Consider the following 22,080-nt stretch of genomic DNA (forward strand, 5'->3'; position numbering starts at 1 on the left):
TCCACTCTCCTATGTTTTATTGTGTACAAGTTTCAAAGTTTCACAATTCACAGACAATAAAAAAACATTTCCTTATGAGGTACATGCTGGGTCTGTAATCTGTTTTCAAGACTACATGATCATAACAACCATTACAACACAGTGTACCTACAAAACAGATCAAGTCTGTTATATAAACGTGCAAAGAGCTTGTATTAAATTATCCCTGTACATGTGAGGATACCCAGAAATTCAGGCTTCTGCAAGTTATGTGGGAATTAAAGTGCATTAAAAAATGTTATAGATGTAGTGAAAATAAAAATTATGCGCAATTACCTTTATTAGCAGACCTGCACAGCCTCCTTTAAAACCCACCTGAGGTAAGTGTTTAATGGTTATAATGTAGACTCTGGGTCAAATATTCAAGAGTTTTTAAATAAGCTAAGATTTAGATGACAACATGATACTCCTAACTCCATGTCCCAGTGTCTCAGGCTGAGGCTGGAGAGTCTTCATCAGTTTTTGAGCCACAGGTAGGAACTCTAACTCCCAGCATGCCATGTGGAAGTCCCTCATATCTTCATTTTCTATCCACTTCAGAGCCTCTTCTTTGTCTAAGGAGGGAGTTAAAAAGAGTGGACAGAGGGTGAGAGAGAGTAGTGAGATGTTTCAGGTTTGTTTTGAATACTTTTCAGTGACATGTGTTGTGTTCAGGCAGCTCCAGAATGTGACCATGGAGGCATTATGCTCATGTTAGTGGGAATACTGCATGTGTGTTCCTCCCTTCCCCCTGAGGGCCAGTGATGTGAATAAGAGCATGTCCTACCCAGCATGACTCCCTCCCTTGTTATGTAAGGATTAGTAACAACAACTGTGCACCAACCTAAGTATGTAATGAGGCTCTCCAGCAGCGACTCTCTCTCCTGTGTGTCCAGCAGCTTCTCTGCGCCGCCGCCGATCATGTTCCACAGCGCCTGACAAACCTGGCCTGCCAGCTGCCAATCACCTGGGCCCAAGTCTTTCAGACAGTACACGAGCCTGGTCAAACACACAAACACACACACACACACACAGAGGGACACATCGTATGACTCGAGGGTGAGGGATTCACATGCCCGGCAGGTTTGTGGGCATTAGCTCCACTTCATTGGACCAACAACTGAAAGAGGACTGTGTGTGTGTGTGTGTGTGTGTGTGTGTGTGTGTGTGTGTGTGCGTGCACGCATGTGTGCATATGTGGGTGTGTGTGTGCATGTAAAGGAAAAAAAGAACTTCAATGTTCAAGCAATGCTCACTCAGGTCATAGAATTTACTCCCATGTGTTAAAATTTTAAAAATTAATCTGAATTGACAAATGAGTAAATATAACCATGTACTACTGTGAACAAATAACATCTAGTTTGAGATGATTGGTGGCATCTTGTTCATGCCAATAGAGTTGTTGTGCTCATGTTTGTCAAAATGAAGACCACATTTCCCCCAAAAAAATGTTTACCCTCTGTTACAAAGAGGATGCTACATTTCCCAAACACTCAGAGAGCTTTAGCTCAGCTTTAGCTTTGCTATTAAAGGAATAGTTCCCTTGTGTAGGAAATAAATTACTTGCTGAGAGGTAAATTAGAAGATTGATAGCACTCTCATATGTCTACTAGTTGGTTACCTTAGTGGCAGCCTGTCTGGCTCGGTGTCCGAAGGTAAAAATGTACCATGTTAATCAGTGAACTTTATGGTGTTACTTTCAGACAGAGGCAGGTCAATTGTTTTCCTCTGGTTTCCAGTCTTGAGCTCAAATTAGCTAACTGTCTCCTGCACGGTAGATCTGATGGAAAGTCTGTGATTTCTCTGTCAAAAAACCCCCCAAAGATGTACTGTATGAACATACACATCAACAAACTCTTAGTCTCTAAGTGCATCAGGCCTTACTTGGAAGAAGCCCCCTCTAGTGAGAGACTGACCCTGTTTGGAGGGTCCAGAGCCAGGTTGGTGAGGACCCCGCAGGCTGAGAAACACATCTCAGTGCTTTTTGAGTCGATCAGCGTCACTATAAACTGGTGCACTGAGGAAGAGACGGAGAGCGGAGAAAGATGACGGAGTGAGGGAGCGGACGAAGACAAAGCAGGGCCAAGATAAGACGGCCGCTATCGCCAGAGTCAGCAGGCATGTTTATACTGACTGCAGCTGGCCTTGCAGATAAGTCCAGCCAAAACATGACACAACAGTACGCAGAGGTGCGTACTGTGCTGGACATTCTGTGTCTAGGTACTCAGTTTTCTGTACAGTTGTGTGCTTGGATGATATGAACTGTGCATCTTTTCATAAGACTTTTTAAAACCAGTTTCTGTGTATCATTAAGCTTTAACGAGGTGGTCACTTATGATTCTAACATGGCAACTCTTTCCTGCAAGAAGCAATGAATAATGCGTGACTTCAAAATGGATTAAGTATAGTCTCATGTTGTGTTCTGTTTGTATTGGTTAGTGTCCTTCATACTGTACACCTTTGTTTCGTATAATAAAGTCCCGTACATCCTTGGACTGTGACAAATTTCCATATGCACGGGTGGCCTCAAGCATGGCGTCCATACTGGAGCTGAGCACCAACTTCAGCATTACTGAAATACAAAAAAAGGATGAGCAGATGAAAAGCAAGAAATGTCAGAGAAGAAGGTGCAGAGACAATGAACAAAAGCAGGGAATGGAAAAAAAATAGACACATAGTAACATGCTCAGCGTCTTACACTTTGCGATGGTGAGTTGACTGTCTCTGAGCGCAGAGCTGTCTTTCTGGTAGTAGGACAAGTTGTTGATGGTGGCAGCCACATTCACCAATAGTTCCTCGCTTTCCTGCACAGACCTCAGCTCTGTGTCACCGCCACACCAACACACACACACAAAGAAAAAGCAAGAAAGAAAATAATGAGCATTAAGAGTTTTACAGAAATCTTGAAGGAGATGCTTCTGATTTTTCCTTAAAAATCCTCCTGTTTAAAATACAACCAACAGAGGGAGCATCCGCACCGTGCGGTCAACAGGACGGGGCTTTCGTGCCCACTGTTCATTATGTGAAGATATTCCAGTGAAAGTGAGAGATTAGAAACACAACTTGTGTCTTGTGTAGAATACAGCACTCAAAATGAACTGCTCTCTCTCTCTGATAATGGTTAACCAGGTGAATCCAGGTGAATGTTGGCATACTTTTATGTTGATGAAGGGGAGAAGATAAAGTAAAGGTAGATTATTAATCCATAAAACAATTGCAACATGGATTGTGTAAACTGGGTGACACTCAGTGTTAAGATGTTGTTTTCTCATTTTTTCCAATTGCATTGCAGATGTAATCAGGTCGACGTGAAAGCTTGAAGATAAATAGAACATCCACAGCACAGTTTAAAGAAGATAAATACATGCAGAAATACAGTGAACACTCTGGGTTTTCAACCTTTTTACATATTACAGCTCAGCTGCACTGATGTGACACCGTGACATTATCATAAAAGTAGCTGTTATCTGTGGTTAATTTTGGCCTGATGTTGTCGGTTTGATCATGAGCCGGCACACAAAGGTCAACGTGACCCAATCCAACCAGCCGTGACACCGTGAGCGGCTTGGAAACCGAGTCTGTTCCTGATATAGCAGCAGATGTCGTGTGGTCGGCCATAAATCGCGGATATTGCGGTCGGTGTCAACCAACGCCTGTGTCACACTGAATTTTGTTTCTGGTTCTGACTGAAAATGCCGCTTTGTTGTGCCCCTCCCTCAAAGCTCTGTAATGTAAAGCAGCACAGCCTGTCATGAGCTCGATCAAAACAGGACATCGATCAGCCAACTCTGCTCTTTCATCCTCTGCTGAGATTTTTTTTTCTATTTTCAGTTGTCACACCAACTCCACATCCTCCTCCATTCGTACATTCTGTATTTCTGTCGTCAGTTACTTCATTTACTTCCTAGCTTACTCTCTGGCATTAAACACATATCCCTCTGTCTTTTGAGACTGAACATTTTTTAATAGTTTGACCTCTGTTTTGTTTATTTAATTTTCCCTCCCATCTGCCACGAAGTGTGGTTCGGAGGCAGGCAGCAGAGAAATCGAGAGTTTCGCACCCACCTGCGTATCAGTTCAACCTGTCCCGAAACCATCTAACCACATGGGAGAATTTCACACACGTAAACCAAGTCGGCTGTGAGATGTGACAGAACATCCTGCTCATGCAGTGAAGCGCTTCGCTCTGTCAGACTTAAAAAAAACAACAACAAGTAAACCAAAGAGGATGTGCTGCGTATCGAACAGAAAGCACTGAGAGGAAAGCGAGCGATGGAATGAACAGACAAATGAGGAGTGTGTTTTCGACCAAAGTCATGTCTTGTTCCCAGCACAAGGGAAGTGGTTGGGTGCCTAGCAGAAATTTACTGTACTTACAATGCAGCAAACAGCTATTTTTAAACTTATCGGAACTCAGATTTTACAAACACTGCTTCCTTTGTGTAACACAGATACAAGATGGGCGAAAAGGACACATCTAGAAATGTTGCAACTGTAAAATCTGCTATTGACTGTATCTTGTGTTGTTTCACTTATTAAACGATTTTGTTAAACACTGACTAACTTGAGGAGGATGCTCACCAAGTGTCTCCATCAGCAGCTGAATGCAGGTTGTGTTGGTTGCCAGTGCTGGACCTACAGCCGGGTGGATACACATGTTCGCCAGCACCCTGACCAGCTTCACCAGCACATCCTCGCCCTCCTGCACACTCACCGGAGGCGCAGGAGGCTCGCTGGGGGACGAGGGAACTTTCCGCGGGGGCGTCTGCAGTGAGTCGTCTCTGCGCTGGTAGCTGTCGTACAGCTGCAGGAGTGTGCTCGTGCAGCCCTCGCAATGAAACAGCTGCAGCCGGGCCCCGTCGCTTTTGGCCGTGAGGTTCCCGAGGGTGAAAAGAAGGCGCACGACAAGGTCCTGTGGGAGAGTGGTGGAGAGTACTGTAGTGATCAATCTGCATCTCTCAATTAGTTTACTTTCTGAATTAAAGCAAACCAACAACAAAATGTGTTTACATACATCGTTCTTTTGCAAATGTTGCTTAAAGGCCTGACTGTGTAAGAAAAAGTACTTATTGGCTTCAAACATTATTCAGCTGATCCACTTTTTCTCAAACAACATTTTAATTCATTCAGTGCTAGAAACAAATAGTATGTAGATAGTAGAGGACATACATTCAAGCTTTTTTCCACTGGTTCCTGGCTTCCCGTGATCATTATCACATGAATGTATATTTTAGGGATGCAACAAACAATATTTTTCATGATCTATTAATCCGCAGATAACTTTCTTGATAAATTAATTTATCGTTTTAGCTGTGAAATGTCAGAAGAGACCAGAGCCCAGGGTGATGTCTTCAGATGTCTTGTTTTATCTGTTCAACTGTCTTATACCCAAAGATGTTCAATTTATAGTGATACAAAGCAGATAAAGTCCTCACTCTTGAGAAGCTGGAACCAGGAAATGTTTGGCATTTTTGCTTGAACTGATTATCAAAATGGTTTTATAGTAAAAAATAATACATACTGTAAAAATACTATTCCAAATAAAAAGATCTTCTCTGAGAGAAAGAGATTATTTCTGATGTGAAAATGAAAAACAGCCAACATTCAATATGAGATTATATTTAAGATTTGAAGATCGACCACCACCTGCAGCACGCTGGGCCTGCTCTCAGCGTCACACACTTCACAGAGAGACTTCATAGCTGTGTACACTTGAGTGTAACCACATCCTATCTTTTTAATGAGTTATTGCACACTTACCAAGAAAAGAGTTCATTAATGACACCCTGTGCGTCACCCTTGTATCTTGACTCTTTGTAAATAACGTGAAGAGCAGGTGAGCTATGAACACAATCTTTTCGCCTATGAACGCACCGTGACATTCATATCAGAACAGGACGTGCTGTCCCGGCACGAGGTGGCCATTACACATTTCACTGTCCAGTGTGTGTGTTAGTGTGTGCGTGTGTATATATTTGGAGCCGTGGGTGTGTTTCTTCCTTATGAGATTAAGAACACATGTCAGTCATGTCTGATGCCAGAGTCCCACCCTTTTCTTGTCCTCCTCCTTCTCGCCTATTATTCCTCCCCTCCACCTCTGTATCACCTCCACTATCTTGTCTCTACTCACGCTCACCTGCTTTATTTTTTTCTTTTTGTCCTCCCTTCCTTCTCACCTTTCCTTGACTTACTCAGCGCCTCCTGGGATGACTGAACATTGAAACGCACACACCCACACACACACACCCCCGCAGCAGAGCTGAGAACGAGAGATGAAAGCTATGTGCAGATGGACACAATGTCCTGTAAATGTGCTTGGACTTGATGTACACAAACAACTTGCTCTCAGGGTAAACATGCCGTGTCGAGTTACATGAGCACTGGAAAAGTTCATCTTTTCTCTTCTACTCACAGACTCAAGCAATCACACAAACAAGAGGAGGCTGGTGGACTCACCTGTTTTTGGTGATGTTTGCTCAGCAGTTCTAAAAATAGTTGGTAGCAGTCTGGGGTCTGGGCCAGAGCGAGGCGGCACTCCGAGTAAGAGGAGAGTTTACTGAGGAAGAGAGGGGACAACCAATACCACTGATCATGCTGCTCACTGACTGCAGCGCTATGCTGACTAAATATGGAGATATTAAATCAACACAGTTAATGGATAAGTCAGCCTGGCCTCGGGCTTACCTTTCATGCTTTTATTACCTTGGGCCAAACTATTCAGGCACTATTAGCTTTATCAGCACTAAACCTAGAAAAACTGCGTTGCCTGATATTTTATATGAGAAAAACGCATTTTATTACACACTAACACACTTAATGTTTGTTTTTTTTGTGGCTGAGATCTGGACAGAGTCATTGAAGATGAGGAGCATCATTTGCATCATCTGTCTGGTGGAGGAACTGAAATCAGATGATAATGAGCCAGAGTAAGTTGTCTGCTGTCACTGAGAAGATGGGGCCTTGGGTAACTTTCGCAACCAAGCCCTGGGTCTGGTCTTACATTGAACCGCTGTTCCGTGTGCCTCAACAAAAGACTGGGAGTATAGCTGGCACCTATTGCACTGCATTCATTCTGAATTAAGAAGTATAGTTCATCAGTGGAATAAGTTGTGGCTTTGCATACAGCTAAGCTTACAGTGCATTCAGAAAGTATTCAGACCCCGTTTTTTTCACATTCATCTACACTCAGTATGCCATAATTACAAAGTGAAAATAGAATTTAAAAATTTTTTGCAAATTCATTAAAAGGAAAACTGAAATATCTCATTGACATAAGTATTCAGGCCCTTTCCAACAACACTTCTGCTCAGGTGCCTCCCATTCCTCCTGATCATTGCTGAGACGTTTCTACACCTCGACTGGAGTCCACCTGTGGCAAATTAAATTGATTGGACATGACTTGGAAAGGCACACACCTTTTTAAAAGACCTCACAAGTGCCAATGCACATCAGAACAAAAGCCAAGCCATGAGGTCAAAGGAACTGCCTCCAATGCTCAGAGACAGGATTGTTGCAAGGCACATATCTGGGGAAGGCTACAAAAAATTTCTGCTGCACTGTAGGCTCCCAAGAGCACAGTGGCCTCCATAATGTTCAAATGGAAGAAGTTTGGCACAACCAGGACTCTACCAAGAGCTGATCGCCCTTAGCACTTGGGGGAGAAGGGCCTTAGAGTGGTGACCAAGAACCTGATGGTCACTCTGACTGAGCTCCAGAGATCCTGTGTGGAGATGCGATAATGTTCCAGAAGGTCAGCCATCACTGCAGCCCTCGATCTGGGCTTTACTTATGTCAGTGTGATATTTCAATTTTTCCTTTTTAATAAATCTGCAAAAAATTCTATTTTCATTTTGTCATTATAGCATACTGAGTGTAGATTCATGTGGAAAAAAAAGAATTAAAATGATCGTAGCATGAGGCTGCAACATAACAAAAGTGAAAAAAGTGAAGGGGGTCTGAATACCTTCTGAAGCACTGTAAACCAGGTATCTGTAAAAGTGCAGACCACTTCTAGCTTAGTGTTTAATCCCATCTCTCCATGTAACTTTTGAAGGAAGAAATAACATTTGCTTCTTCTTAAAAATTAAGTGTTGAATTTATTCACAAGCAATAAAATGTATTATTGCTTACTTTGGTACATGCAAAGGCTTTGCTGCTACAGCCTCACTTGGACTGGTATGACCAGCAGCTCACGGTTAGTCAATGTTAGCAAACCGTGTAACTGACATTACTGAATAAGTCTGCTGATCTTATGAATATTTGCTATTTCACTACTGTTACACCCTTAATATTTACAATTATCCCTCAACGGTGACTATGGGCCACAGTGGCTGCTGTTCAGCAGAAGTGAGAAAGGTTACTTGTTCTTCCTGAGTAGCTTCATTTACAGTCCAATGAGCCACAGGTTTAGTCTATGTCGGATTACTCTACCCTTGGAAATGCTTTTTGTAAACTGTCGGCACTGTAGCATTTCATTTGCCAGGAGCTTGTGTGACTTAATAGCACCTTCCTGGCCTAAAGACCTGTGTATCTGTGTAGTGTCTAACTCTGAGTCGTATGATTTCGGCAAACTAGTTGACACGAGGAACTGTTTTATTTTTCTTTCATTTGCTTGTTCAAAATTTTGATGTGGTTTGCTTTTTCCCCATAAATGTGTCATTGTTTTTAACAGACATAAGGCCCTTATAGAAGTGTACATGTGGTAGCACCTTTTTTGCATGTAAGTCATTCATTTGTACATTCAGAACTCCATACTGAATAAGCTAAAAACTATTCATTATGTCAATGGCCAAGACAGAAATAAGCCGTTTCCCTACTTTGTAACAGTATAGACCCCAAAAAACATATGTATAACCAATGCCATCTGACAAATGTTGTGCTCCTCTGGAGACTCTTGATTTGTGAGACCCAACTACAAAGACTTAAGAGAAAAAAAGAAAACAGGGAATCTAGCAGGAGAGTGACTGCTGGTCTTAGACGAGAAAACATGGAACAGAGGGTGAGAGCTGAATGATGGCCTGTTTTGACCGAGCTCACGACAGGTTATGATTTACATTTGGGAGCGGTGGAGAGGAGTAGGAAGAAATGATGGAGAAATCATGCACAACAGCAAATACAGAAGTGAGGTTTGACAGCATTTTAAAATAATCTTATGGATGTGCATGTGTGATACCTATATAATCTGGAAATGTTGGTGCAGATTTCCTGGTCTTTGCAGTAATGGCGCAGCACCAGACAGAGATCTGATATTATGGAGAAGGAGATGAAGAGTGGACGGGAATCAGGGTGATCTGCAAGGTTCCTCAGCGTCGCTGTCAGCTGCAGGGGTCAGAGGTCAGACAGCGAGTATGACCGGTATGCGGCTTATATAAGTATGGGATAGCAAGAAGAAAGGCATGCAAATGTCCCTACTGTATGCCAGCATCTATATTTCTGCCAGTATTGCGTGTCAGTGTGGTGTTATTGTGGCTTGCACACTATGTTGGTCATGTGCTCATTAAGGCTGGCTGCTGGCCTGTACAGGACGCCATACAGCAGGGCGACCGGAAACTATTCAGTATGGACATAAATCATTCTATCACAAGAGGGAAACAGTCATTTCCAACGCACAGCAGCACTGGAAGTTCTGGAAAGTCGCGGTCTGCTTATTTCCCTCCTCTAACAGCATAATGAGTTGTGTTGGATATCAAGTGAAGCGCTGGCTTGAGATGTTTGCTTAGGCCGACTTGTTCGGTTAGCAGCAACTGTTTTCGGAAGAGTGAAGCAGAGTGCGTTTTAAGAGTGAAGTGGCTGGGCCAGCAGAGAACATTATGCTCTTGGTGGAACTTATGTACCAGACATAAACAAAAACACTTTTGTGTAATCATGGGAAAATCAGCCAATAAACACTTAAAGAAGAATGTTTATCATTGTGTTCCTTTCTACTGACTTAGTATAACTTTGTGTTTTTTACTCACATAGCCAAACTGTTAGAAAGTATGTGTATTGTTTTGTAAGCAGGGGTAGATGCTTCAAGTTTCACCCTGAGTTGTGATACAAAAGCCATCAAAAATCTAGTGATTTATTGAAAACATTTCCCAAATATCCTTTAAAACTTAACCCAAACATTCCTGGCAGTTAAGTCTGTGACACACCTGTACGAGGATGTGCCCCGACATAGTGAAGTCGGTGTCTTCTGCTGTGGAGAGTCTCTGGATGAGTTTCTGAGCCACCCCGATACAGTTCTTGTCCAGCAGGAGTCTGAGGATTGCACTGTTTCCTGAGAGAAATTTCAGAGTCCCAACACAGTACAGCAGAGTTTCTCCAGATGATGACACATCCTCGCTGCTCAAAATGCCCAGAAGCGAGTCTAGACACAGAAAAAAATCAAATGTTAACATCTATATGGTGCACACAATTTGTACTGACCTGGTAAGGGGGTTCCAAAAAATGGCACCAAATAGAACCAGACTGCTTATACACCAGACATCAACAAAAACATTTTTGTCTAATAGAGGGAAAATCAGCCAACAAACACATAAAGCCGAATAGTTATCATTGTGTTCCCTTGCAGCAACTCAGTTAAACGTATGTTTTTTTACTCACACATATGTGTTAGACCATAGGATTTGGTACAGAATAGGGACCCTCAGACAGATCAAACCTAGAATAATGTTCACCTATGATAGAGTTGTTCTGGAAGAGGATGTCGTTGTTTTCACTGCGGCTGATCTGGAAGATGAGCTTACAGATGTTGAGCAGGTTGTTCCCACTGACACACAGCTGGAGAGAAAAACGCAAAAAAATTCACCCAACTTTTGTATTAAGTGCCCCGGATGCCTTTGCAATAGTGACTTACGTTGCAGCAGACATGCTGACACACCCACAGAGACACAGATGACTCACAGCAAGGCAGAGCCTGGCGATGTGCAGGTTGAGCTGGGCAGAGTTGAGGTCGATGAGGCGGAACAGTGTTCGAAGTATCCCTGACCTCCTCTTACAGCGTCGGCCGAGCATGTCCGCTTCTGCCAAGGTGCCATGGAGACCGTAACACAAATCACACAGACGGTCCAGCGAGCCCTCAGAGCTGCCTGGCATCGCAGGAAAGTAGATTTTGAAAAAAAAAAAAAAAAAGGAATCATGTCAAGTTGAGGACAAAATGTTAAAAATTGAGAGAGAAAACAAACATCCCAAAATGAAAACACCCACTTGTATGTGTTGGCAAGTGTGCATCCATATAAATACAGATAAGTGATGTTATGTGTATGTTGTGCCATATACTTGGGCTCTACTGCATGTTGTACTTTTTTTTATTTGCATGAGGAACTTAAGGTTAAATCCTCAACATCAATAAAACATTGGGCAGCACTAAAATAACATCCCCTCCCTTTTCTAAGAATCAGCTCTTAGTTTCTATGGTCAAGTGCAAGGGAACAATTTCTGCAACAGGCAGCTACAATCTGGACACACAGAGGAAGAGAAAGGGTGGAGTCTTTTCCTTGTTTTTGAGGTAAAATAAATGTTTTCCCTGCATAAATAACTGGGTTTGGCCATTTCTAAAAAAGGTTGGCTCCAGCCTCACACTCAACACTTCACTGCAATTTCCCACTGAATCCAAAAGGTGTTTTATGCATGAGCCAGAAGGCACTTGGTATAATAAATATTTAATATTTATCTTTCAAATGAATTTTCCATTAAATTTGTAGAGTGTTAAAATATTTACAGCCATAGATTTCATTTCATGGCTGCCACACTGCAGTTTCAGGCTAAGACAATTCTGTATGGATGCCAAACATAACACTATTTTGTTTGCCTTTCGTCAGTGGTTGAAATGACAGTGCTTTTTCCATTTTGTTAGACTGCAGGCATGACTATCTGCAAATGTTAAAAATCTATTTCCTGGCCTGGTGCTTCAAAATTAAATGTAATAAGGAAACAGAGAAAGAAGAGGAGCTTTCCTTGAATAAAATAAGACCAGAATCACTGCAACCGCATTACATTTTAGATTAGCTTCAGAGACATTCTTCAACCCAAAATGAAAGATGTAATATTGCAAATGATAATGTGAGTAGAGTAGGTGACAAAGAGTACATATTCTTTGGGTCATAATATAATGCTGTACTGACTAATTGTATGTTTTTACTTGGGTTATTGCATTGCTCACACTACCTGCAGCCACATTCTCTAGCTGTTGCAGAAGAGGAGCAATCACATTATTCCACACCAATGACTCTGCGTCCTCCTCTGTGCTTGTGGTGTTGTCTCCATTCCTCAGCTCTGAAATGCGCAGAGAGAATTGCAGTTAGCCAATTACCACCTCCAAACCCAGACGGTGAACATGAGCAGCAAGCATGGTTCACAAGTTCACTGTCTTAAAATAAAACAGCAGGAAGTTTGATGCCACACCATCTACAGCGACACTTCCTCTGATTTCTGTCTTTGCTGATGTGAAATAGTCGGCGTACGGGCATATGAATGTGTGCATGTCTGATGAAAACACGTGTGCACGCAAATGTCTCCAGTCTCTCACACATTATGCACCTTTCTTTGCCGAACATTTGCATACCCCTTTGCTTGGTGTGATGCAGGAAACTGTGGTTGCCCAAACCAACAGCTCTCTCAGCTATTGGCTGGCTGCCTCTCATGGTGGAAAATAGGCCCTTAGCAACAACACCCCAATCAAAGTTTGACACTTAGGAAGGGGTGTTCAGTTACTGGGAGAGAGGTGTGTTGCTGGTAAAACAACATTTTTGGGTGCAAGTTTTATTATATTTAGGCATACTTGCATTGATTTGAGTTTTGTTTTAGGCATCATAATCAAAAATAAGCTGCAGAAGTAGAATCACTGAATGCTTGAGGGGTATGTTAGGAAAAGTTTCACCTGCATTTCTATTTTAAATGCTGTACAAAATGTACCATTCATGTTGAATATGTAGAAGAACAGCAGTGAGGTTCATTTAATATATCTGGACAAACCTGTTCTCTGTCCTGGTCTGCACTCTGTGGGTCTAACTCCTGAATCATCACCAGGCTGCCTTATTCTACTGTTGGCACAAAGAAACATAAAAACACAGAGTCTGGTTACATCAGATTTTGGAGATTTTGGTGTGTGACTACTGACTTATTTACTCTAATTTGATTGACTGGCTCAATTTAATTCAGCTACTTTGAGGATTAAAATAATAGTAAAAACATAAACTGAAAAATAAATAACAAATTGTTTAAAGGATGAATTGTTGTGTCAAAGAATACATCACCCTGAAAAGTTGCTGACTTTGAGTCCGTCAACAAGACCATAGGTGTATTTCCATCAAGTACCACTAGGTGTCCATCTTGGAGCAGAGGTTGAGACTTGTGTGCATGTGTAGTGTGTGTGCACACATGTGTCTGTATATTTGTGGTCATGCAGATACATGTGTGTGTTTGTCTGTCTGTTTGTGTGTGGCTGCATGTAAGTTTTTATGTGCGTGTGAGTCTTGTGTGTCCTTACGGGACATGTGTGCCGCTGTGCATCACAAACAGCAATCCCCAACAGACAGGAACTAAGATCTTAGCTTTGCGGGCAGTCTGGTTAACGCTGTTCATGCCTCGTCACTGTGAGCTGTCTCCACAGCCTTACCGCCTCTGTGCAGTAACTGTAAAGTTCTTCCAAAAACACGCCCCTTGTCATGCTATGCTGTGTTGTGGCTTGCCCTCTCCATGTCACTGCTACATCTGACTCTCTGCATGTCACTGTCAAGTCTGCACTATTCCTCTCACACACAAAGATGACTCAAGCTACAATAATTTCTGTGAAACATTACAGGTAGTGTGTAAGATGACTAATTGCTATGTGGCCAGCTGAGAAAATAATAATAATTAATAAATCAATATCAACACAAGCAGCATGTTGAGTCATCCTTATCACCTCTAAAAATAAAAAATAAAAAAAATTATTTAACAAATATCAAACAAAAGAGTGAAACAACCTTAGAAAATATGGAGAAGTGTAATCATTCCTGTTCAAGACAAACATTATTATGTTATGTGTCTGAAGCTTCTGCTGTGACAAAAACACAAAAGGCTCTCAAGATGGAATATTTCTTTGATCTTTTACGCTCAAGTGAGCTTTATTTCATAGTTGTGCTGACAGGTATGAGACAGAAAATGACCCAAGATTGTGTGAAAATTTCTCCTCTCCATTCCGCTGGAGCATGACCAGAAGCCATTGTGACATTGGCTTTAATATAGAGAGTGTGGGTGCTACTATACAGCGCACTTTCACTTTGATGGAGATTTAGTGATTGGTATAAGCTGGCACGCAGGGTGTATGCAGCAGGGAGCGCTGGCCGATGCATGTTGCGGTGAATGTCAGAGAGGGGGGCTTTGGCTCTGTATGATAGGATTAAGAGCCTGATAATAAGGCCTCTTTGTGTGATACTGCATTCTCTGAGACATGACCTCATCCCTGTCTTAGGCCTGGCCAGTGCACTGCAGTCACAACACATGCTGCTGCCAGCCTTGCCCAGATGGGTACCCAAATCTAATAGAGAGCCATTTGGAGCTATAAAGCTCCGGCTTATTGGAGAAAAAGAACCTAGTGGATGTCTAATCTCCCCTATCTTTATATCTCATCCAACTCATCACATTAATCTGTCATGCTGTGTCTATTTCCACTTGCAGTCAGTGTACTTATGGCTTGACTATCTCTGTGATTTTCACTCTGTTTGTCTCTATCTAATGCACCTTTTATGTGGTCCATCGCAACACTAAAGAACAGTACTTCAAAAACTCTGACCTAACACTAATCAAGAAGGGGAAGTGTTTAATCTTATCCTCTTAAATCATAAATTGGCCACAGTCTCATCTCTTGGGACCTCTCTTTGTCAGCAACAAGTTATCCAAACATTGCGTGTGAGCTTGGCATGCGAGGGAGGAGGTGAAGAGGTTGTGCTGCCGGCGATAGCCCAGATTTCCTGTAAAAGTGTTTTATGGTCTGTCCCCGCTCTACAGCCCCAGCTGCCCCACCCAATCGATAGGCGGATGGATTGCAACGACAGCCCCCGACCTCACGCCCAGAATTATGCCCCTCGTGCTCACACACAGCTGATGAGGTCAGCAGAAAAAAGCCAAGCTTTTAGCCTCTTTGCACTGTGAAGGTGTAAAAGCTGACACGTGATGGTAATGACAGATAGAGGCAGTTTCATTGGGAATGAAGCTTGCCAAGGAGCTGGCTTTAACTGTGACATAGTGTACAGTAAAGTCTATGAGGGTTTAAAACGGGGTCGAGTGTCTCAAGTTGAAGAATTTGTTCTATCTATTAGTTGGTGACACCTTTGCTGGTCTAACAGGCTTCATGTATTCAGCTGGCAGTGCTGGAATAAATTCTGAATGCATCTAAAAGGTTTTGGCTCTGGATCAAGTAAATCATTGCTTTGAAAGCCTTTTGCTTTGGACAATATTAATGAGTAATATAGTTGTAATTAAAGGAAAATCCTTACTTACATGCATAATTGAAGAGTTTGAGTGACAACTGGAATATCAGAATGTTGTGTATTGTTCATGGGATAATAAGTAAAAATGTATGACTCTGAAACACTACCAACTTACCCTTGATTTGACTTATAAAAACATGGCAATCAGTGTGAGACTGACGGTAGTTTCCAGGCCCAAGTTTGAATTTTTATTAACATTTGGATTATGGGCTGGGCATTCAAGCGCAAAACACAAACAATTATAATGGTATCTGCCTTACTAAGGTATTTCCTGTTATAGTTTTCTCTTCCCAGTAGTCTGGATAGGTTATGGGCCAAAACAGGAACACAAACAGACATTAGAAACTCTTTGAATTTGACATACTGGGGCAAACACAGAGGCAAGAAAGCAAGGAGGAGGCAGAGAAGGATTTGATGAAAGGCAAAAATGGGAGGCACAATCAACCCCATCTAGTGATGGCTACTACTCCAACCTTTATGTGCCTATAAATCTTCGACTCATTGTTGCACTGTCACTTTGGTCAAAGAGAGAGAGCAGAAGAGGGTAGGGGGGTAGACGTGAGAGACGGACAGATCTTGCAAGTCAAACAGACGGGTAGAAAGCGTACCTTTCACTTGCTGTTCTGCGTGGGCCAGGTTTGTGGGGACCACCAGGGACCTCGGTGTGGTCTGTACTGGGGAGTCGTTTAGCTGACGGCTGCTTTTGTCCTGGGCCTGGATTCAATCTCTCTTTCACTAAACGCATAGAAAGGATATGGCAAGAAGTTACTGTATTTACAGGTTGCTGCAGTGTGCTGCAGTAACGTTTCTACTGCTTTCACTTAAAGTACAAGCGTCAGTCTGTACGCAATCACATACTGTATACGTACACATATTCAGGTCAAAGATTTCCAAATTCAGTCAAAGCTTTTCAACATCCTCATGGTGTATTTTATTTCTCCAAATAGCAGATTTCTAAGAAAAGGTTTGAGCGAGAGAGAGTACTAATTTTCCACTCAAAACGGCAGCAGTAAATTATGTTTTTCACCCAGCCCAACAACACAGAATGTAAATCAGGTATAATGCCAGCATGTGAATGGCTCCATTCATTTCCCTTTGAGAAAACTGCTCTTGCACTAATGTCTGCAAAGAAGATTTACAGTGATGCAATGAGTGAAATAAATGTGCACTATTTCTTTCTTTATCTTTTTTTTTTTACCTGTTTAACAAATGCACCACCTAATACATTCAGTCATTAGCATTTTATTATAAGCACAGCCCAGATGATTACCTAACAATAATTACTTTCCTATGTGCCATATATTTTCGGAACTATACACTTTTTCCTCTCTCTTTTATCTACCATCTTTTCTCCCTCTACCCATCAATTGCAATTTTTTTCCTTCCTCACCATCTGTGTGTCCCTCTACAGGAGGCAACGTGGTGAGAGATCCAGCCCTGAGGAGGCGTGCCCGTGCCCCTGCCAACCCCCTCTTCAGTTCCAGTGGGTCAGTGGGGGGTTTGGGATAGGCCTTGAATGGATCCTCGGCATTGCGGGGAACTAGAAACTTTGGCTTCTGTTACCACACAAACATATTAGTGGCATACGATGGTGTGAATGAGCCAGAATTTGAATCCACCAATGCAAGTATTTATGTCCACAAAGAGATCGTACAAATTTGGTTAGTCATTTATTTGTATTTCTAATCGCATATAATAACATTATAATTCCAGTAATTAAAACCAGATAAGCCTTCATGGTGGCGTACAGAGGCGTGTATACTCCTTATCCTATTTTTCCATTTTCATGGTCATACTTAGAACATTGAAATATGCAAATATATACTTAAGCTCCCCAAAAAATAACACCTTAATTTGAATCTGAAACACTATTTAAACTGAAAGAGAGAGAACTTACATGGTCCAGAGGAGAGAGGCGAGTCCCTGAACCTGGTCTGGAGTCTGGAGCATCAAAATTATGAGCATGAAGACTGAAAAGCGAAAAAAAACAACCCCTTTTTTCTGTTTTTTCTATAAGTTACATGAGATCCACAGTTGATCTCAAAACCTGACAACATGAAGGAGATTTAAGTGGAGTTTGTGACTAACCTAAAGGACGATGGAGGCCTGTTGTCACGGCCTGCACCAACAGAGCTCTCTCCAAATAGCTTCCTGTGTCCATCTCTGGGAGTAAATGGTCGCTGGGTAGACTGAACTCGCAGGGATTGTCTGGCCTCACTGACAATTTCTGCACTTGTTTTCCTCAAAGAGTTACGCCGTGGAATGAATGGGCTGCAAATCTCATGTTTTCTCTCTATAGAGGCCATTGAGGCCTATGAGACATTTGAAAAGACAGTCTGAAGATGACTTCACTGGTTTGATGTCATTATATGAGGGGTTAACCGTGTCTCACTGATGGAAAGCAATTGGAAATAAAACAAAACAAAACAAAACAAAAAGCAATAGGATAATGCAACAGAAAATGAAATGTAAATGTAAAATTCACCTGAGCTTGCAATGAATAACATTTACAGCACAGCAATGATGAAAGATGTATCCAGATCCTTTACTTAAGTAAAAGTAGCAATACTAGAATGTTAAATAACTCTATGACTAGTAAAAGTCCACCTTATGTAAATATAATATATAGATATAAAAAGTATGAAAGTATTATTAACAAAATGTACCTAAAGTATCAAAAGTAAAAGCATTCATTCTGCAGTAGAATGGCCCCTGTCAGTGTTATAATATAGACTACATGACTGCATTTCGAGCTCCAAATAAAGATTACTGCCATTATGAATTAATCTGCTGATCATTCTCTCAATAAATCAATTAAAATGATTTAGTCCACAAAATGTCACAAAATAGTGAGCAATGTCTATCACAGTTTCCCAAACTACAAGTTGACATATTCACATGTAAAACGTTAATCTGCATAGGAACTAACAACTACAACTATCTATAACTAGATGAATACGATACAGTAAAAAGTACAATATTTCCCTCTGAAATGTGGTGAGGTGAATATATAAAGTAAAAAAGGGTACTCAAGTAAAGAACAAGTACCTTAAAATCGTTCCCAAGTGTGGTACTTGAGAAAATATGCTTAGCTTAACCTCACCACTATATTTTTCACCCATTGCTCACACAATATCTGTTCGATCAGTCCAACACTGTGGCAGTCCAAATATTATTTTCTAAAACTGCAAAGAACATAATAATAATTGTTTGTCACTTTAGATTGGAGGGGATTATAATGTTTTCAGTGTATCAACTGAAAGAATAAGTCCAACAGTACAACCTCTGCGCGTTCACGCACCGTCTCCATGGTTACCAAATGCCGCTGTGGTAGCTTGGACAACAAACCCAAGAAACAAAACAACCCTGACATTCAAGAAGGCGAGCTAAACTGTTTATTATTCACTGTAAGATCAACTGATTATGTTTGTTTTTTAGTACATGCCACCAACGTTGATCAGACGGAGACGGAGAGGTGGTGAGAGGCAGGAAACGTTTGAAGAAACCTGGGTCTGAATGGCAGCGTATACATGAACGGATGGTAAAGAAAACTAGACAACTTACCGTTAACCGGGGTGAAATCCTCAGCGGGTGACGGTCGGAACACTTATCATTCCAAATTAAAAAATCGGCTTCCACAGACAAAACAAAGCAATCATGACACCTGAACTTTGTTGAAAAATGTGAAGTTTTCCAGCTTTCAGCTAGCGAGCTTGAGGTAGACACGCGCACGAGCTTCACTTTAAGCACAGTCCCGCGCGAAGCGGTGACGCGCGTTTAACAGTTGAGAGGGTTGGATGCAAACTTCAGCTTCGCGCCGGAAATAGTAAGGATGAGTTCATTTCTACCAAATTTGAGATGTTTTACTAATCGTCCTGATAAACACAGGCACTATACACAATGAGGGAAGAAGTATTATATATATCAAATATTCTACTCGAGAGAAAGTTGCAATACAGTGTAAAATAATGCTTAGTTACTAGAGTTCTACAAATCCTGCATTTAAAATCTCACTTAAGTAAAGTATAAAAGTATTAGCATCAAAACTTGGGTTTTAAAATACTTGATTTGAAAAAATGTCCCACTTCAGTACAACATTTTTAGCAGTTTGGAATAGCATAAAATGGAAATACTCAAGGAAAGTGCAAGTGCCTCAAAATTGTAGAACGGTTCTTGAGTAAATGTACTTCATTACATTCCACCTCCACCTATATATCATGGACAACTACACTAGAGGAAACCTGATTTAATTTAAATGATCTGACATCAGTTTTAAAGGATGCGCTATATGAAGTATTTTGTATTATATGGAGGTCCTTGATGAACCGGAGTGATGCGGAAAGATGGATAGATGTACTGGTCCGGGAGTACACTGGAGGACATTAAATGACACATAACTGCCAAAATGTCAAGGGTGACACAATGAAGTAAGTAAGTTATTTCCATTGTGATCACTGGATCAGTGCTTCAGTAGAATAGTCAAACAAAAAATCAATAATATTAAAATGATGTACAGATAATAGCTATAATGGCAAGCTGACACTTCCTAGTTTTCCCATATGACATTTGACCTTCTTGAATTATGCCCAAGTTCAAATCCATGACAGCACTGAAAAACTCAGATGAAGATGAAAAATGCTTTATTACCAGTTAACTGAAATTACAAAATGTTGGACAGTGAATTATGCATCAGAATGTGCCTCCTACACTCATGAACTATACTGATGAGAAAGTACAACAAACATCGGTACAACAAATACAGATAAGTGAACACTACTCAAACACACACACACACTAAGGTCAGCAAACTATAATATCTTAACTTAGACTTTGACATGGTGTTTCTCTTTAAATTAACCTGATATGACAGTATATTAATTGTTGCTATACTAATTAAGTATATTGTCATTGTAAGAAAATTCAGCGAAATAAAGTGTAAAGATGGAAAAAAATTACAGTATTTCTACAGAATCTTCTTTCAAATAACAGAAAAGATCTGAGAAACTGGAGAACTCATGTAGGCACTAAGACAGATGGATATGTGGCGATAACAGCTGGTAAACAAAAGTCACACATCAGTATCACAATGTAGGAAGAAACCTCACTGACTGAAAAAAAAATGAGTCAGGCCTAAGCGCTAATACAGATTGCTTACCATTAAATGTTTATTCAGTAGCAACTTAAAATCAAGTGTTATTGAGATTACAAATGACTTCACAGAGATTTACCAAGCAAGTATTGTATACCCTATTCATTTGTATTTGCTTCCATGAACTTACACTTCAGGGTTTACTGAGTTCACAAACAACCCTTCTTCATGTACTGCTTTCTGACTACCATTCCTGTGCCCTCAGTCAGTGTAGTTCTGTTGTTATCATGGTCAAACTGCGGCTGGGAGCAGCGGCCGTAGCTGTAGCCTACTTTCACCTCTCCTCTCGCTCGTGTTATAGACACACAGGTCATTCTGTATAATCCTCTAAGCCCTGTATCTGGCTTGTTTTATTGACATGTCTGCTCTCTATGACAAAGAAAGACGTGTGTGGGAAAATTAGTGCAAGTTTGAATAAAAGCAATATACCCGATCGTGTGAAGGACGAGTAGCCTTCATTTCAGTTTTATTGATAAATTGAATTGAAATAATGATAAGTCTGACTGACATGTACTTCAAAATAGAAATCATTAATTACAGTCTCATGTTAGCAGTATACAGTAAAATATAATGTACTGCAATATGAAAATGTTAAATATTCCCCTCCAGCAAAATCGTCTAGTTTTGGTGTTTAAAAGAATTTACGTTGCCAGCCCGGCATTCGGATTTGTCCGCCATTTTGTTGTCACTGAAAGTATGACGTTTCAAAAAACGAGTGGGCACAAAATGGCCACAGACTTACGCTGTGTTCGTCAGCGCGAGTTTCACTCCCTAGTTGTAGTCCACTGCAAGTTGGTCTGCTCCTGGTGCACCATGAAAGACCAATAGCTGGCTGCCCCCCTGACACATAGTTGTACAGGAGAAAAGACCTCCAGCTTTTACTTCCTCTGTCCATTTGATGTTAACCACGCCATCCTCGCTCTCTTCAAGCTTCACTGCAACTTTAGCAGCATCATAGCAGAAGGAGTAGAATTTGTTCGATATTCGTGGATAAACTCTGGGTTCAGGAGCGGTCCATGGTGCAGAAGTTCATTCATTCAACTCACGCTTCGCTCTGGGTCTCTTTAACCCGTCTAGATGGACCGACCACTTGAAACACCAATCAGGTCTGTCTGGATTTGCACGTTCGTCCACTCGTAAGCCTTTTCCCCTTGGCTTTTTATTTTGTACACTGTGAAATATACATCTGAACAATCTTGTGAGTCCCTGGTTGGATTTAAATAGCCTTACATGCTTCAGTCTCTTGGATACAGTGAACCTGATTGGCCGAGAGTGCATGCTGGGCATGCCCAATCACAGGGCATCACCATGGAGCTTAGCAGCCAATGGGAGGAGGAAGATGGTCTCTGTGATTTCATTGTCACTAAGGGAGGAGGAAACATCCTGCCAGGACAGTTGGCACTAACATGCTAAGCAGTGGACTCTGCTGTGGTGTGAGTCTATATGTTTGAGATAACCTGT

At 41.4% G+C, this 22,080-nt stretch overlaps 1 protein-coding gene across 4 annotated transcripts; it reads right to left on the reverse strand.

Annotated features, from left to right (window-relative positions):
- Positions 1 to 19,211, reverse strand: armc2 (armadillo repeat containing 2). Of its 4 annotated transcripts, none has more exons than XM_041958120.1 (18): positions 19,035 to 19,211; positions 17,559 to 17,782; positions 17,368 to 17,440; positions 16,861 to 17,026; positions 16,079 to 16,205; positions 12,973 to 13,037; positions 12,166 to 12,273; positions 10,903 to 11,087; positions 10,677 to 10,779; positions 10,152 to 10,366; positions 9,191 to 9,336; positions 6,475 to 6,574; positions 4,600 to 4,930; positions 2,717 to 2,839; positions 2,477 to 2,590; positions 1,903 to 2,035; positions 863 to 1,017; positions 1 to 593 (listed from the first exon to the last, which is right to left on the reverse strand). In XM_041958120.1, exons 2-18 carry the CDS (start codon positions 17,774 to 17,776, stop codon positions 421 to 423), a joined length of 2,535 nt encoding a protein of 844 aa, XP_041814054.1. In that variant the 5' UTR covers positions 17,777 to 17,782; positions 19,035 to 19,211; the 3' UTR covers positions 1 to 420. The 4 variants fall into 4 exon arrangements, 3 of the variants coding, with proteins under 3 accessions (XP_041814054.1, XP_041814051.1, XP_041814053.1); XM_041958117.1 differs by having other exon boundaries at positions 12,973 to 13,040; XM_041958119.1 differs by having other exon boundaries at positions 12,973 to 13,040; positions 17,559 to 17,861.
- Between the last annotated feature and the right edge of the window lie 2,869 nt (positions 19,212 to 22,080).

This window comes from Chelmon rostratus, chromosome 18, assembly GCF_017976325.1.
Source record: "Chelmon rostratus isolate fCheRos1 chromosome 18, fCheRos1.pri, whole genome shotgun sequence".
NCBI classification, from domain to species: domain Eukaryota; kingdom Metazoa; phylum Chordata; class Actinopteri; order Chaetodontiformes; family Chaetodontidae; genus Chelmon; species Chelmon rostratus.